The sequence below is a fragment of the Symphalangus syndactylus genome, chromosome 4 (genome assembly GCF_028878055.3).
Source record: "Symphalangus syndactylus isolate Jambi chromosome 4, NHGRI_mSymSyn1-v2.1_pri, whole genome shotgun sequence".
Taxonomy (NCBI): Eukaryota; Metazoa; Chordata; class Mammalia; order Primates; family Hylobatidae; genus Symphalangus; species Symphalangus syndactylus.
This window is the reverse complement of record NC_072426.2, coordinates 138,119,296-138,133,008: the sequence shown is the minus strand read 5'-3', so window position 1 is coordinate 138,133,008 and position 13,713 is coordinate 138,119,296. Positions and strand designations below refer to the sequence as shown.

Genomic DNA, 13,713 nt, shown 5'->3' with positions numbered 1-13,713 from the left:
GAGATGGAGTTTTGCTCTTGCTGCCCAGGCTGGAGGGCAATGGCACAATCTTGGCTCACTGCAACCTCCGCCTCCCAGGTTCAAGTGATTCTCCTGCCTCAGCCTCCTGAGTAGCTAGGATTACAGGCATGGACCACCACACCCGGCTAATTTTTGTATTTTTAGTAGAGACGAGGTTTCACCATGTTGGCCAGGCTGGTCTCTAATTCTTGACCTCAGGTGATCCACCCACCTCGGCTTCCCAAAGTGCTGGGATTTCAAACGTGAGCCACTGCGCTCAGCCTTTTGCAGCTATTTCGTAAACATGTTAGGGAAATTTTATTTTACGTGTCCTCTTTAACATCTAATTTGACAGGTTTTTAAAATTTTTTGTTTTTTGAGATAGGGTCTTCACACCCAGGCTGGAGCTCACTGCAGCCTCAAACTCCCAGGCTCAAGCGATCCTCCTGCCTCAGCCTTGTGAGTAGCTCGGACTATAAGCATGCCCAGGGCGCCTGGCTGACCTGACAATATTCCTAATTGTGAAGTGCCTCCCATTTCCAGTCAATGCAGTAATATATGTAAGATGGGCTAAGGGAGTGAATGGAGCCTCATCCGAGTATTCAAAACCATGTTGTAGATTTTTCCGCTTTTCTGAAAAAACGTATCAGTAAACTTAAAAGTCCAAGTGTCCCAAAATGCTTTCCAATAATAATAGGTAGCCTTATTCAGCAATGATCCTAGGCACTGAGTTAAACATTTTGCTTATACTATCTCTCATCCATTCATCAACCCAGCAAAGATTTTTTTAAATGCTCATTTTTTCAGAGAGAACACCAAGGCTAGAGAAATTAAGTAATTTGCCCAAGGTCATATAATAAGGAAAGATTGGAGCAGACTCAAACCCAGATCTGCTCATCTCTAAAGCCCATTCTCTGTCCTCTCTGACTTAGTGAGCCCTTTTAAATGTTTAGTACTCTGACCTGGGTGACTACTTGGTTAACTTTGTAAACATTCTGTTTACACTAGTATGCCTATCTCTCTATGGCAGAAAGCCATCTTTATTGAATCTTTCTTGAAAGTGAGCAGTATAGGGCAGGGGTAAGTACAGATAAAGCGAGTCTCTCACATGACTAAAACTCAGTGGCAATGGAGACCTGAGCTATGATTCTTACGAGATGCAGGTAGGTAGGTATCTTTGGTTGTATCGTGGATTCCTTCCTGCCACGATAATGCTGCCAGCATTGATTGTGATAGTTTAATGTCTGTAAGAGTTATAAATAACAGGCCAGGCATGGTGGCTCATGCGTATAATCCCAGTGCTTTGGGAGGCTGAGGCAGAGGATCGCTTGAGTCCAGGATTTGGAGACCAGCCTAGGCAACATAGAGAGGCCTTGGTTCTACAAAAAATTACAAAAATTAGCTGGCTGTGATGTCACATGCTTGTAGTCACAGGTACTTGGGAGGCTGAAGCAAGAGGATCACCTGAGCCCAGGAACTCAAGGTTGCAGTGAGCTATGATTACACCACTGCTGCACTCCATCCTCGGTGACAAAGTGAGAGCCTCTCTCTCTCTCCATTTTTTTTTTTTTTTTTGAGATGGAGTCTTGCTCTGTCGTCCAGGCTGGAGTGCAGTGGCACGATCTTGGCTCACTGCAAGCTCCGCCTCCCGGGTTCACGCCATTCTCCTGCCTCAGCCTCCCGAGTAGCTGGGACTACAGGCACCCCCCACCACGCTCAGCTAATTTTTTGTATTTTTAGTAGAGACAGGATTTCACCATGTTAGCCAGGATGGTCTCGATCTCCTGACCTTGTGATCCGCCCACCTTGGCCTCCCGAAGTGCTGGGATTACAGGCTTGAGCCACCGCACCCGGCCTCTCTCTCAAATTAAAAAAAAAAAAAAATTATAAATAACAGAAAACTTTCAACTTTTAGGACGAATAAAGGACACAGAATGACAATTTTTCCTGGATGCTTACACATTAAGGATTTACATAGTATTGGGATGAGAGATTTACAAAAACTCATGTCTCTGTAAACCATATTGCTTCAGAAAACATAGACATTTGTGTTTTAAAGCCTACTGAGGCAATGCTAATATTTCCATTGAATGTAAACCTTTCAAAATTTCTGCTGTAAAGCTGTAAAAATATATAGTGTTTTTTCCCTCTTTCACCTGTTTCAGATACGGAAGCAATAACACAGTTACTTATAGCTTTTCATTATCATTTGTTAGGAGAATTAAGACAAAAATTATCGTGTGTGTCGCAGGATCAAAAAAAATGATTAAAATTTATTTTTTTTTTTGTTTTATCTTACCAAATTGTAACACATGTAGTTTTCTTCTTTCTCTATCTTCTATTTTATTATTGTAACCACTTTGGCCTTTTTTTTTTTTTGTATAATCAATTGCAGCTAGAATGGTGCATAGCTCTTAATAGATATTTTGGATAATGCTGAGTCCCAGAAATGTTGTGAAACCTTTCCTGAGTATTGAGTTCATTAATGGTTATTATCATCGTGTTTAATCAGTAAGTGATTTTAACTTTCTTCATTATCCCCTCCTCTTGTTTACTGTGGTTAAGTAGTTCCCATGGATTGCTTCCTCTGTCTTCGTAGCGAGAAATATCCGTGGCTATGAGATCATAGCTCAACAGCTTCAATTCTATGCTCTTCCTCTGAGCAATTTTTCTTCTTTTCAGACTTTTTCCTTTTCTTTTCCTTTCCTTTTATTTCATGTTCTTCCTCTACAATAAAAAAAGAATTTAGAAAAAAGAATGTAAATTCACCATTTGGAAAAAGTAGAAATTAACTTCGGTTATAAGAAGACTTGGGTGCTCACTAGCGTAACTTTTCCTGTTGGCTAGGAAAGGGATTACATCTAACGAAAGGAGACAGAGCAAGGATGAGAGGACATTTGCCCACTGAGAAGAGACTACTGAACACTTGTTTCTTCCTAGGTAATGTTTTGGTTCAATATTGCAAAGGCTAATGACATCTTTTGTAAGGTGTGAACTGCCTCTGAACTAAGAGGCACTAAGATGATGAGCAGAAAGAGCACTAAGATTGATGTTAAAATTAATGGCATGGGCCGGCGCGGTGGCTCACGCTTGTAATCCCAGCACTTTGGGAGGCCGAGGCGGGCGGATCACGAGATCAGGAGATTGAGACCACAGTGAAACCCCATCTCTACTAAAAAAATACAAAAAAATTAGCCAGGTGTGGTGGCGAGCGCCTGTAGTCCCAGCTACTCAGAAAGGCTGAGGCAGGAGAATGGCGTGAACCCGGGAGGCGGAGCTTGCAGTGAGCCGAGATTGCGCCACTGCACTCCAGCCTGGGCGACAGAGCGAGACTCCGTCTCAAAATAAATAAATAAATAAATAAATAAAAATAAAATTAATGGCATGTGAGAAACATGTCACATATAAAGACAGAGAAAGCTGTAGAGGGCTGGGTGCTCAAGACAACTTGTGATAGATTTTGGGAGCTCACTGTCCACAGACTGGGATCCATAAGCCTGAGGGGCATTGTCACTTGGTCCGGTAACCCATCTCAGTCTGTTCTGGGGTCCCTGGACCTAGTGTGTGAACTATCAAGATACCATTTCTTAGGCACTAGTTAATATTTCCTGAAATAAATAAGTTAAACAGGCCAGATGCGATGGATCATGACTGTAATTCCAGCACTTCGGGAGGCTGAGGCGGGCGGATCGCTTGAGCCCAGGAGTTCAAAACCAGCCTGGCCAACAGGGCGAAATCCCGTCTCTACTAAAAATTTAAAAATCAGCCCGGCGTGGTGGCACGTCTGTAATCCCAGCTACTCAGGGGGCTGAGACAGGATAATTGCTTGAAACTGGGAGGTGGAGATTGCAGAGAGCTGAGATAGCACCACTGTACTCCAGCCTCGACAGAGAGAGACTTTGTCAAAAAAAAAAAGAAAAAGAAAAAAATAAGTTAAACACCCTTTAAATGTAATTATGACTGTCCTCTGGAACCTCAAGAAATCTAGGCTAAAGCATTCCCTAGGCAAGAGAAGTGGTGAAGAGCTGAGGAAAACTACTAAACTAAAAGGCTCAGATTTTCTTTACTCTTTGCCACTAGTTTGCAGAATGATCTCTCATAAACATTTGATTTCTCTGGTTCTGTTTCCTAAATGTTTTAAAGGGGTTGTGTTGGGTGAGCCTTAAAGCACCTCATGGCTTTGAAATTTTACTTCTATCTGCTTTGATTGCACGTATTGTCCATTTATATTATTAGTCCTGATGTCAATTAGCACCACTTATCTTCAATTATTCATTCACTCATTCATTCAGCAATTCTTACTGAGCACACACCATGCTTCAGACTGTGTTTTAAATGCTTGGGACACATCAGCGAATAAAACTGACAAAGATCACTGCCTCTTGTGATGGTTAATTTTTTGTGTCAACTTGAGTGGGTCATGGGTGCCCAGATTAAACATTGTTTCTAGGTGTATCTGTCAGGGTGTTTCTGGGTGAGATTAGCATTTGAATTGGTGGACTCAGTAAAGCAGATCGCCTTCACCATATGAGTAGGTATCATTCAACCTGTTGAGGGCCTGAATAGAACAAAAGGCTAAGGAAGGAGGAATTCCTCCTGTTTTTCCTGCCTCACTACTTGAGCTGGGGATCTCATCTCAGATATTCTTCTGCCCTGCATTAGGCTGTTATTTCCATTGCTATTAAAAAAATCACTCAGACTGGCTAATTTATGTTTATATTTGTTTTATTTATTTATTTTTTATTTTTTTGAGACAGGGGCTTGCTCTGTTGCCCAGGCTGGAGTGCAGTGGCGTGATCTTGGCTCACTACAGCCTTGAACTCCTGGACTCAAGCGATCCTCCCACCTCAGCCTCTTGAGTAGCTGGGATTACAGGCATGTGCCATCATACCCAGCTAATTTTTGTAGTTTTGGAGGGATGGGGTTTTGTTATGTTGCCCAGGCTGGTCTTGAACTCCTGAGCTCAAGAGATCCACCTTCCTTGGCCTCCTAAAGTTCTGGGATTATAGACGTGAGCCACCACGCACAGAGACTGGGTAATTTATAAAGAAAAGAGGTTTAAGTAGCTCATGCTTCTGCAGGCTGCCCAGGCATGGCACCAGCATCTGCTCAGCTTCCGGGGAGGCCTCAGAGAGCTTTTACTCATGGCAGAAGGTGAAATGGGAGCAGACACTTCACATGGTGAAAGCAGGAACAAGAGAGTGAGGGGGAAGATGCCACACACTTTTAAACAGTCAGACTTCATGAGAACCTACTCACTATCACGAGGACATCACCAAGGGGATGGTGCTAAATCATTCACGAGAAATTTGCCCCCATGAGCCAATCACCCCCCACCAGGCCCCACCTTCAACACTGGGGATTACAATTCAACATGAGATTTAAAGGGGACAACATCCAAATAATATCATGCCCTGAGACTGCGGTTTATGTCACTGCCTCTCCTGGTTCTCAGGTCTTCGGACTTGAGTGGAAATATACCATCAGCTTTCGTGGATCTCCAGCTTGCAGACAGTAGATCATGGAATTTCTCAGTCTCCATAATCCCCTAAATCAATTTCTCATAGTAAATCTCCTTTAAAAATCATTATATCAGGCCAGGCTCGGTCGCTCATGCCTGTAATCCCAGCACTTTGGGAGGCCGAGGTGGGCAGATCACGAGATCAGGAGATCGAGACCATCCTGGTTAACATGGTGAAACCCCATCTCTACTAAAAAAAAAAATACAAAATATTAGCCGGGCGTGGTGGTGGGTGCCTGTAGTCCCAGCTACTCGGGAGGCTGAGGCAGGAGAATGGCATGAACCCAGGAGGCGGAGCTTGCAGTGAGCTGAGATTGAGCCATTGCACTCCAGACTGGGCGACAGAGTGAGACTCCGTCTCAAAAAATAAAAAAAATAAAAAATAAAAATCATTATATCAAAAAGATACCTATACTGATATGTTTATCGCAACAATGATCACAATAGCAAAGACATGGAATTAAACCTAAGTGTCCATCAATGGATAATTGGATAAAGAAAATGTGGTATGTATACACCATGGACTACTTAGCCCATAAAAAAGAATGAAATCATGTCTTTTGCAGCAACATGGATGGAACTGGAGGCCATTATCCTAGGTGAACTAACTGACAAACAGAAAGACAAATACTGTGTGTTCTCACTTATAGGTGAGAGATAATCAATAGGTACAAATGAACATTCAGAGTGGAGTAATAGACATTAGGGACAACAAAAGGTGGGAGGGTGGGAGAGTAGTGAGGGTTGAAAATTACCTATTGGGTATAATGTTGACTATTTGGGTAATGGGTACACTGAAAGCCCAGATTTCACCACTGTGCAGTATATGCAGGTAAGAAATTTGCACTTGAGGCCAGATGCGGTGGCTCACACCTGTAATCCCAGCACTTTGGGGGCCTAGGCAGGCTGATCACCTGAGGTCAGGAGTTCAAGACTAGCCTGGCCAAAATGGTGAAACCTCGTCTCTCCTAAAAATACAAAAATTGTCCGGGCATGGTGGCACACACCTGTAGTTCCAGCCACTCCAGAGGCTGAGGCAGGAGAATTGCTTGAACCCGGAGATGGATGTTTCAGTGAGCCAAGATCATGCCACTGCACTCCAGCCTGGCTGACAGAGTGAGACTCTGTCTCAAAAGAAAAAAAAAAAAAGAAAAGAATAAAGAAAAGAAAAGAAATCTGCACTTTACTCTCTAAATACATATATATATATACATGTATATAAATGTCCTTTCTTATCTGTGTTTATATCTATATTCTATTGGTCTGTGTTTCTGTAAACCTTGACTAATATACTTTCTTCCCATATCCCCAAGTTTACCTTCTTGCAGACAGAGATAGACAATAAATAACAAAATATAATAAAGAAGAAAATGTATGGCATGTTAGCATGCATGATATAAAAAAAGTAAAACTTTGCAAGGAGGATCAGGAATGCTGAGGTAAAGAGGAGATTGAAATTTAAATGATGTGGTGAGCGTAAAGCTTATTAAGAAGGCGACATTGCGTAAGTACTTGAGGGAGATGAGGAGTGATGTATGTGAATATTATTAACTAAAAGACTCGTCCAAGCAATGACAGCAGCCAGTAGAACAACCTAAAGCAGGAACCCCTCTGTGTATTTCAGAAACAGTTGGAAGAACAGTGTAGTCAGGGGTCTCAGAGACAGATACAGAAAAGAAGATCAAGAGGCTGGGTGAAAGACGTTAGGCTCTGTTAGTCATTGTAGGAATTTTGGCTATTGGTCTAAATGAAATAGCAAGTCATTACAAGATTTTGAGCCAATGAATGATATGATCAATTATTGCCGTACTCTGGGGTGAGAGATGATGGTGGCTTGGATCAGGGTGGTGGCAGTGGAAGTTTAAGGAATGTGATCAAATTCTTGGTGTATTTTGAAGCTACAGCCAACAAGATTTGCTGACAGTTTGGATATGGGTTATGAGAGAAAGAGGTTTGTCTTGAGCCACTGGAAAGGTGGAGTTGCCAACAAGTTTGAAGGGAAGGTGGTGGGTGGATGAGGTTTTGGAAGCAAGATCAGGAATTAAGTTTGGATTTGACTTTGAAGTAGGCATGCTGAGCAGAAAAGAGGTCTAGGCTAGAGATACAAATTTGTGACTCATCAGCTTACAGATGTTGTTTAAAGCCAAAGTAACAAGGTAAAAGCGATCCCCAAGGGAATGTGTACAGATAGAGAGGAGGTGGAAGGACTGAGTCCCAGGCACTCCAGCATTAGGCGGAACCTACAAAGGAGGCACACAAGGACTGATAGGGGAAGTACAGGGGGAACCAAGAGGTGTATATCTACTCATTTCTTGTTATTGAAGGAATTCAGATTTAAAATCATCACCGCAGTAACATTTTCGGCAGTTGTGAATAAATTAAGTTTGCAAACTGAAGAAAAAGAACAGAATAAGTGATGCTGCAGAATTTATTTTACACATGGTGGCTTGAACACAACCCAGCCAACAGAAATAGTGCATCTCCTGATGGGCTAGTTGAGGATTTATCAGAGGAAATGATTCAAGTTCACTTATATTTTGGGTAAGCAAATTCAGGCATTAAAGTATTTCTAAGCCCACTGAGAATTAGCCCATAAGCTGGATACTTCTGTAAATTTCTGATAACATGGCCACCCTCTCAGAGTCTTTTGAGGATGTCAGCAAGGAGTGAAGGTAGGGGTTTCTCTGCAGTGTCTGGCGACCTGTGATCAGAAGCCGAATGGAGGGAAGTGAGAAGTTGCACCTCACTAGACTGTGCTTTCTCGGAGGGCAGAGGTTCTGCTTTAGTCACCTTTATACTATGCATCCCCGGCATATTGTAAGCAATTAGTAAACAGTTATTAAATGCATTATTAACTGATTATAATTAATACTTGATTGCTTACAACATGGCAGGCCTTGGAAATATGAAAATGACTAAGAAATACAATCTTTATTTATTTATTAAACATTTGCTCTTCCCAACAACTCTGTGAAGTAGGATTATATTCAATTATCTTATATTTGCTTATATTCAATTATCTTACTCTAACAAATTAGGATTCTTCTTTTTTCTTTCTTTTTTTTTTTTTTTTGAGATGGAGTATCTCTCTGTCACCAGGCTGGAGCGCAGTGGCGTGATATTGCCTCACTGCAACCTCTCCGCCTCCCAGGTTCAAGTGATTCTCCTGCCCCAGCCTCCAGAGTAGCCGGGATTACAGGCGACCACCACCAAACCTGGCTAATTTTTGTATTTTTAATAGAGACAGGGTTTTGCCGTGTTGGCCAGGCTGGCCTCAAACTCTTGACCTCAGGTGATCCACCAGCCTTGGCCTCCCAAAGTGCTGGGATTACAGGTGTGAGCCATGGTGCCTGGCCCCTACAAAGTAGCTCTCAAGGAGTCAGAAGCAAATTTGAGATTTGAATGCAGAACTTTCTGATTCAAAGTCATGATACAATGTTGACTTCATTAAAATTAAATTTTGTACAATCATGTAGCCGAATTTAGAACTTGCAGTGTAAAAATAGAGATTTATTAGTATTGAGAGGACAATTTTATTTTCTCATTGCAAAGTATGTAAAGTAAGAAGTGAAAGTTATTCTTTTCTAATTCCACTCATTAGAGTTCATGTTAAGAGGCAATAGTTCATTTTATATATATTTCCAGATTTAAAAAAATATTTTTTAAAAAATATTTTTATACTTTCTCTTCCTCTCTGTGTATCTCTATAAGATATATTTATTTTAGTTTTTAAAAATTATTATTATTATTATTATTTTTTGAGATGGAGTCTTGCCCTGTTGCCAGGCTGGAGTGCAGTGGCCTGATCTCGGCTCACTGCAACCTTCACTTCCTGGGTTCAAGCAATTCTCCTGCCTCAGCCTCCTGAGTAGCTGGGACTACAGGGGCACGCCACCACGCCCAGCTAATTTTGTATTTTTAGTAGAGATGGGGTTTCACCATGTTGGCCAGGATGGTCTTGATCTCTTGACCTTGTGATCCACCCGCCTCGGTCTCCCAAAGTGGTGGGATTACAGGTATGAGCCACCGCGTCTGGCCTTATTTTAGTTTTTAAAGAGAAATGTGATTGTACTAAACGTATTGTTCTATATGTTGCTTTTTTACACTAAAGATTGTGGAAATTTCCCCACATATACATCTACTTTTCTTTCTCTTTCTTCTTCTCCTTTTTTTTTTTTGAGACAGGGTCTCACTCTGTCACCCAGACTGGAGTGCAGTGGCACAATCATTCATGGCTCACTGCAGCCTCAACCTCCTGGGCTGAAGTGATCCTCCCACTTCAGCCTCCCAAATAGCTGGAACTACAGGTGTGCACCACTGCTACCAAGTAAATTTTTTAAATTTTTTGTAGAGATGCGGTTTCCTTATGTTGCCCAGGCTGGTCTGGAACTCCTGGGCTCAAATGATCCACGTGCCTTGGCCTCCCAAAATGCTGGGATTACGGACATGAGCCACTGCGCCTGGCAGGTTGCCTTTTCAACCTGTTGATTGTGGCTTTCGATGCACAAGTCTTTAAGTTCAATGTAGTTTATGTCATTTATTTATAGGTATTTATATTTACTTTTGTTTGTTCTTACTTTTGGTTGCATATGCTTTTGGTGTCATAGCCAAGAAATCATTGCCAAGTCAAATGCTACGATGCTTTTCTTATGTTTTATTCTAGAAGTTTTATATTTTTGAGTCTTACATTTAGCTCTTTAACCCATTTTGAGTTAATTTATGTATATGGTATGTTATAGACTGAATGTTTCTGTCCCACTTAGCCCCAAATTCAGATGCTGAAGCCCTAACCCCTACTGTGTGTGTTTCGAGATGGAACCTCTAAGGAAGTCATTGAGGTTCAATGAGGTCATAAGGATGGGGCTCAGGTCTAATAGAATTAGTATCCTTATAAGGTGAGACACCAGAGATCTTGCTCTTTCTCCCTGCATTCACACGAAGAAATCATGTAAGCAAACAGCAACATAGTGGCTGCCTACAAGCCAAGAGAAGCAGCCTCAGAACAAAACCCACTTGATCAGTACCTTGATCTTGGACTTCCCAGCCTCCAGAACTGTAAAAAATAAATTTTTATTGTATAAGCCGTCCAGTCTAAGGTATTTTATTATGGCAGGCCTAACAGACTAATACCTGGTGTAAGATGAAGGTCCAACTTCATTCTTTTGTATGTGGATATCTAGATTTTGTTTTATAATTTCAACTTTTATTTTAGATTCAGGGGTTACAAACACAGGGTTGTTACCTGAGTTATTGTGGGATACCGAGGTTTGGAATACAAATGATCCTGTCACCCAGATAGTGAGCCTTGTGCTCAATCATTAGTTTTTCAACCCTTCTTTTCTCCCTCCTCACTCCGTTAGTCTCCAGTATCTATTGTTGTCCATGTTTATATTCATGAGTACCCAATGTTTAGCTTCAGCTTATAAGAGAGAACATAATGGCATTTTATTTCCTGTTCCTGTGTATATTTGCTTAACGTAATGACCTCCAATGTCAGCCATATTGCTGCAAAGAACATGATTTTGTTCTTTTTTTATGGCTGCATAGTATTCCATGGTATTCAGTTTTCTCAACACCTGTTGTTAAAGAGGAGGCCCTTTTGCAATTGAATGAGCTCTTTATTCTAATCCATTGGTATGTTTTTTTTCTGTTTTTATGCCAGTGCTACACTGTATTGATTACTGCGGCTTTGTAATGTTTTGAAATCAGGAGATATGAGTCTTCCAACTTTGCTCTTATTTTTCAAAATTGTTTTGACTAGGGTCCCTTGAGACTCTATATGAATTTTATGATAAATTTTTTTATTTCTGCAAAAAAGGTTATTGAATTTTGGTAGCAAGTTTGTTGAATCTGTAGAAAACTTTGAATAGTATTTGGATTTTTATGTGTACTGAAGTGGTCTTCCATAGTAGTAATCACAGTTCAGATGCTGAATTCACCAATTAATAATGCTAAAAGAAAAATTAAAAAGACAAAAGCTTTTGAAACAAATTCAGTACTTTGAAATGCTATAAAATTTAGACAAGTTTTGGCAAATTTCTCTTTTAGGAATTACAGACTGCATCTTCACGTTGTTCCTTTCCTCAAATCTCATGTAGAAAACCTTAATTAAATAAACTGTGAAAAAAAGTTATTGCTAATGATTTATTGGCAAAATTTACATAAAGACAAACTAAGTTTCCCAAAGGGTGGAGAAATTTGCCAAAATATTGCCTAAATATTATATTACTTCGGAACACTCCTTTTGTTAATGAGTTTCTACACATCTTTAAAAAATATATTTTCGATTATCTTCCCCTTTTCAGACAGCTTTCAAGAAACTGCTTTGAAAAAGGTTAATGATAATCCAAAATGTTGCTACTTAAAGTGTAGTCTGTGGCCTAGCACCATGACATCACTTGAGAGCATTCTGAAACAATGCAGAATCTCAGATCTACTAAATTAGAAGTTGCATTTTAATAAGATCTTCAAGGGAATCAAATGCACATTAAAGTTTTGAGAAGCACTGATTAATGCATAGCCAATTCAATGGAACTTTGTGTAGCAAGGATCTAAAGCATCAGCTTGCCCTGCCTTGCCCAGAAAATCTTGTGTAGCTGACAATAATATTGAATAGAAAACCAAATACCACATGTTCTCACCTATAAGTGGGAGCTGAGCTGTAGATACGCAAAGGCATACCAAGTGGTATACATAGACATGGGAGACTCAGAAGTGGAGAGTGTGGGAGGGGGTGAAGGATGAAAAATTACATATTGGGTACCATGTACACCACTAAGGTAATGGGTACACTTAAAGCCCAGACTTCACCACTCCACAATAAATTCAAGTAACCAAAAACCACTTGTAACTTAAATCTATTGAAATAAAATTAAATAATAATAATAGTAATAATATTGACAACAAAACGTCTGAGAACCATTGTTATAGATGATTACTGTAGACATTATAACTAGTTTGTTACGAATGAGTAAACTTTTGGAAGGCCAAGGCAAGTGGATTGCTTGAGCCTAGGAGTTGGAGACCAGCCTGGGCAAGGTAGTGAAAACCCCATCTCCACCAAAAAATTACAAAAATTAGCTGGGTGTGGTGGTCTGTGCCAGTAGTCCCAGCTACTCAGGATGCTGAGGTGGGAGGATGGCTTGAGTCTGGAAGGCAGAAGTTGCAGTGAGCTGAGATCGCACCACTGCAGTCCAGCCTAGGCAACAGAGCCAGACCCTGTCTCAAAAACTGAAAAATGACTAAAACTACCAAATGTATTATAATTTTTAAAACAGTGATACATCATGTCTTCTTTCATAGTAGGCAAATAAATTTGTATTCTAACAGATTTAAATATTTTAATGATAATTAAGAAAACATTAATCTACTCAATGTAATACATTTATTGAGAATAAGAAAAAACAGTCCAAGATAACATTAGAAGTAGCTATAAATTAACGACAAAAGAGGATAGAAGTTATATCTGTGATCTGGAAAAAAAATCTTGAAAGTGACTATTCTTGGATATTTTTCCTTATACACATAACAAGCATTAAAGAATAATTTAATTATTATATGGAGTTTTTCAGCTTCAGTGCTAGCCTCTGAATGTTTGCGGATTCCACAGATCTGCAAATAATTAGCTGACAATGCTGGAATGCAGAAACAGGTCTATAATCTATTTGTTGATTGACCATACATATTTTTCTTTGAATATATATTTTTCTAAAAATTGTTAAGGTCTTTTATTTTGATTTCTTAAGATAACCTCTGCAGCATTTGTTTCTTACATTAAAGTTCTATACTTACGCATTCTTTTCACCATAAAATCTAGAGGTGAAACTAGATCAACAGATGAATATGCCCAAAGAGTATACTTTTTACTAATGAAAAGTATGTAAAATTTCAAGAAACTGCTTTGAAAAAGGTTAATGATAATCTAAAATGTTGCTACTTAAAGTGTAGTCTGTGGCCTAGCACCATGACATCACTTGAATAGAAAACCAAATACCGGCCGGGTGCGGTGGCTCACGCTTGTAATCCCAGCACTTTAGGAGGCCGAGGCGGGCGGATCACGAGGTCAGGAGATCGAGACCACGGTGACACCCCGTCTCTACTAAAAATACAAAAAATTAGCCGGGCGTGGTGGCGGGCGCCTGTAGTCCCAGCTAGTCAGAGAGGCTGAGGCAGGAGAATGGTGTGAACCTGGG

General features: G+C 40.4%; 1 protein-coding gene across 1 annotated transcript in view; it reads right to left on the bottom strand.

Moving 5' to 3' along the window:
• SMIM31 (small integral membrane protein 31) overlaps window positions 1-13,713 on the bottom strand; it is a 48,813-nt gene continuing 35,100 nt past the window's right edge. Inside the window, exon 3 of the mRNA XM_055274066.1 lies at window positions 1-2,727. Within this exon, the coding sequence (XP_055130041.1) occupies window positions 2,624-2,727 (104 nt within the window). The 3' untranslated portion in view covers window positions 1-2,623. The remainder of the gene's footprint in view (window positions 2,728-13,713) is intronic.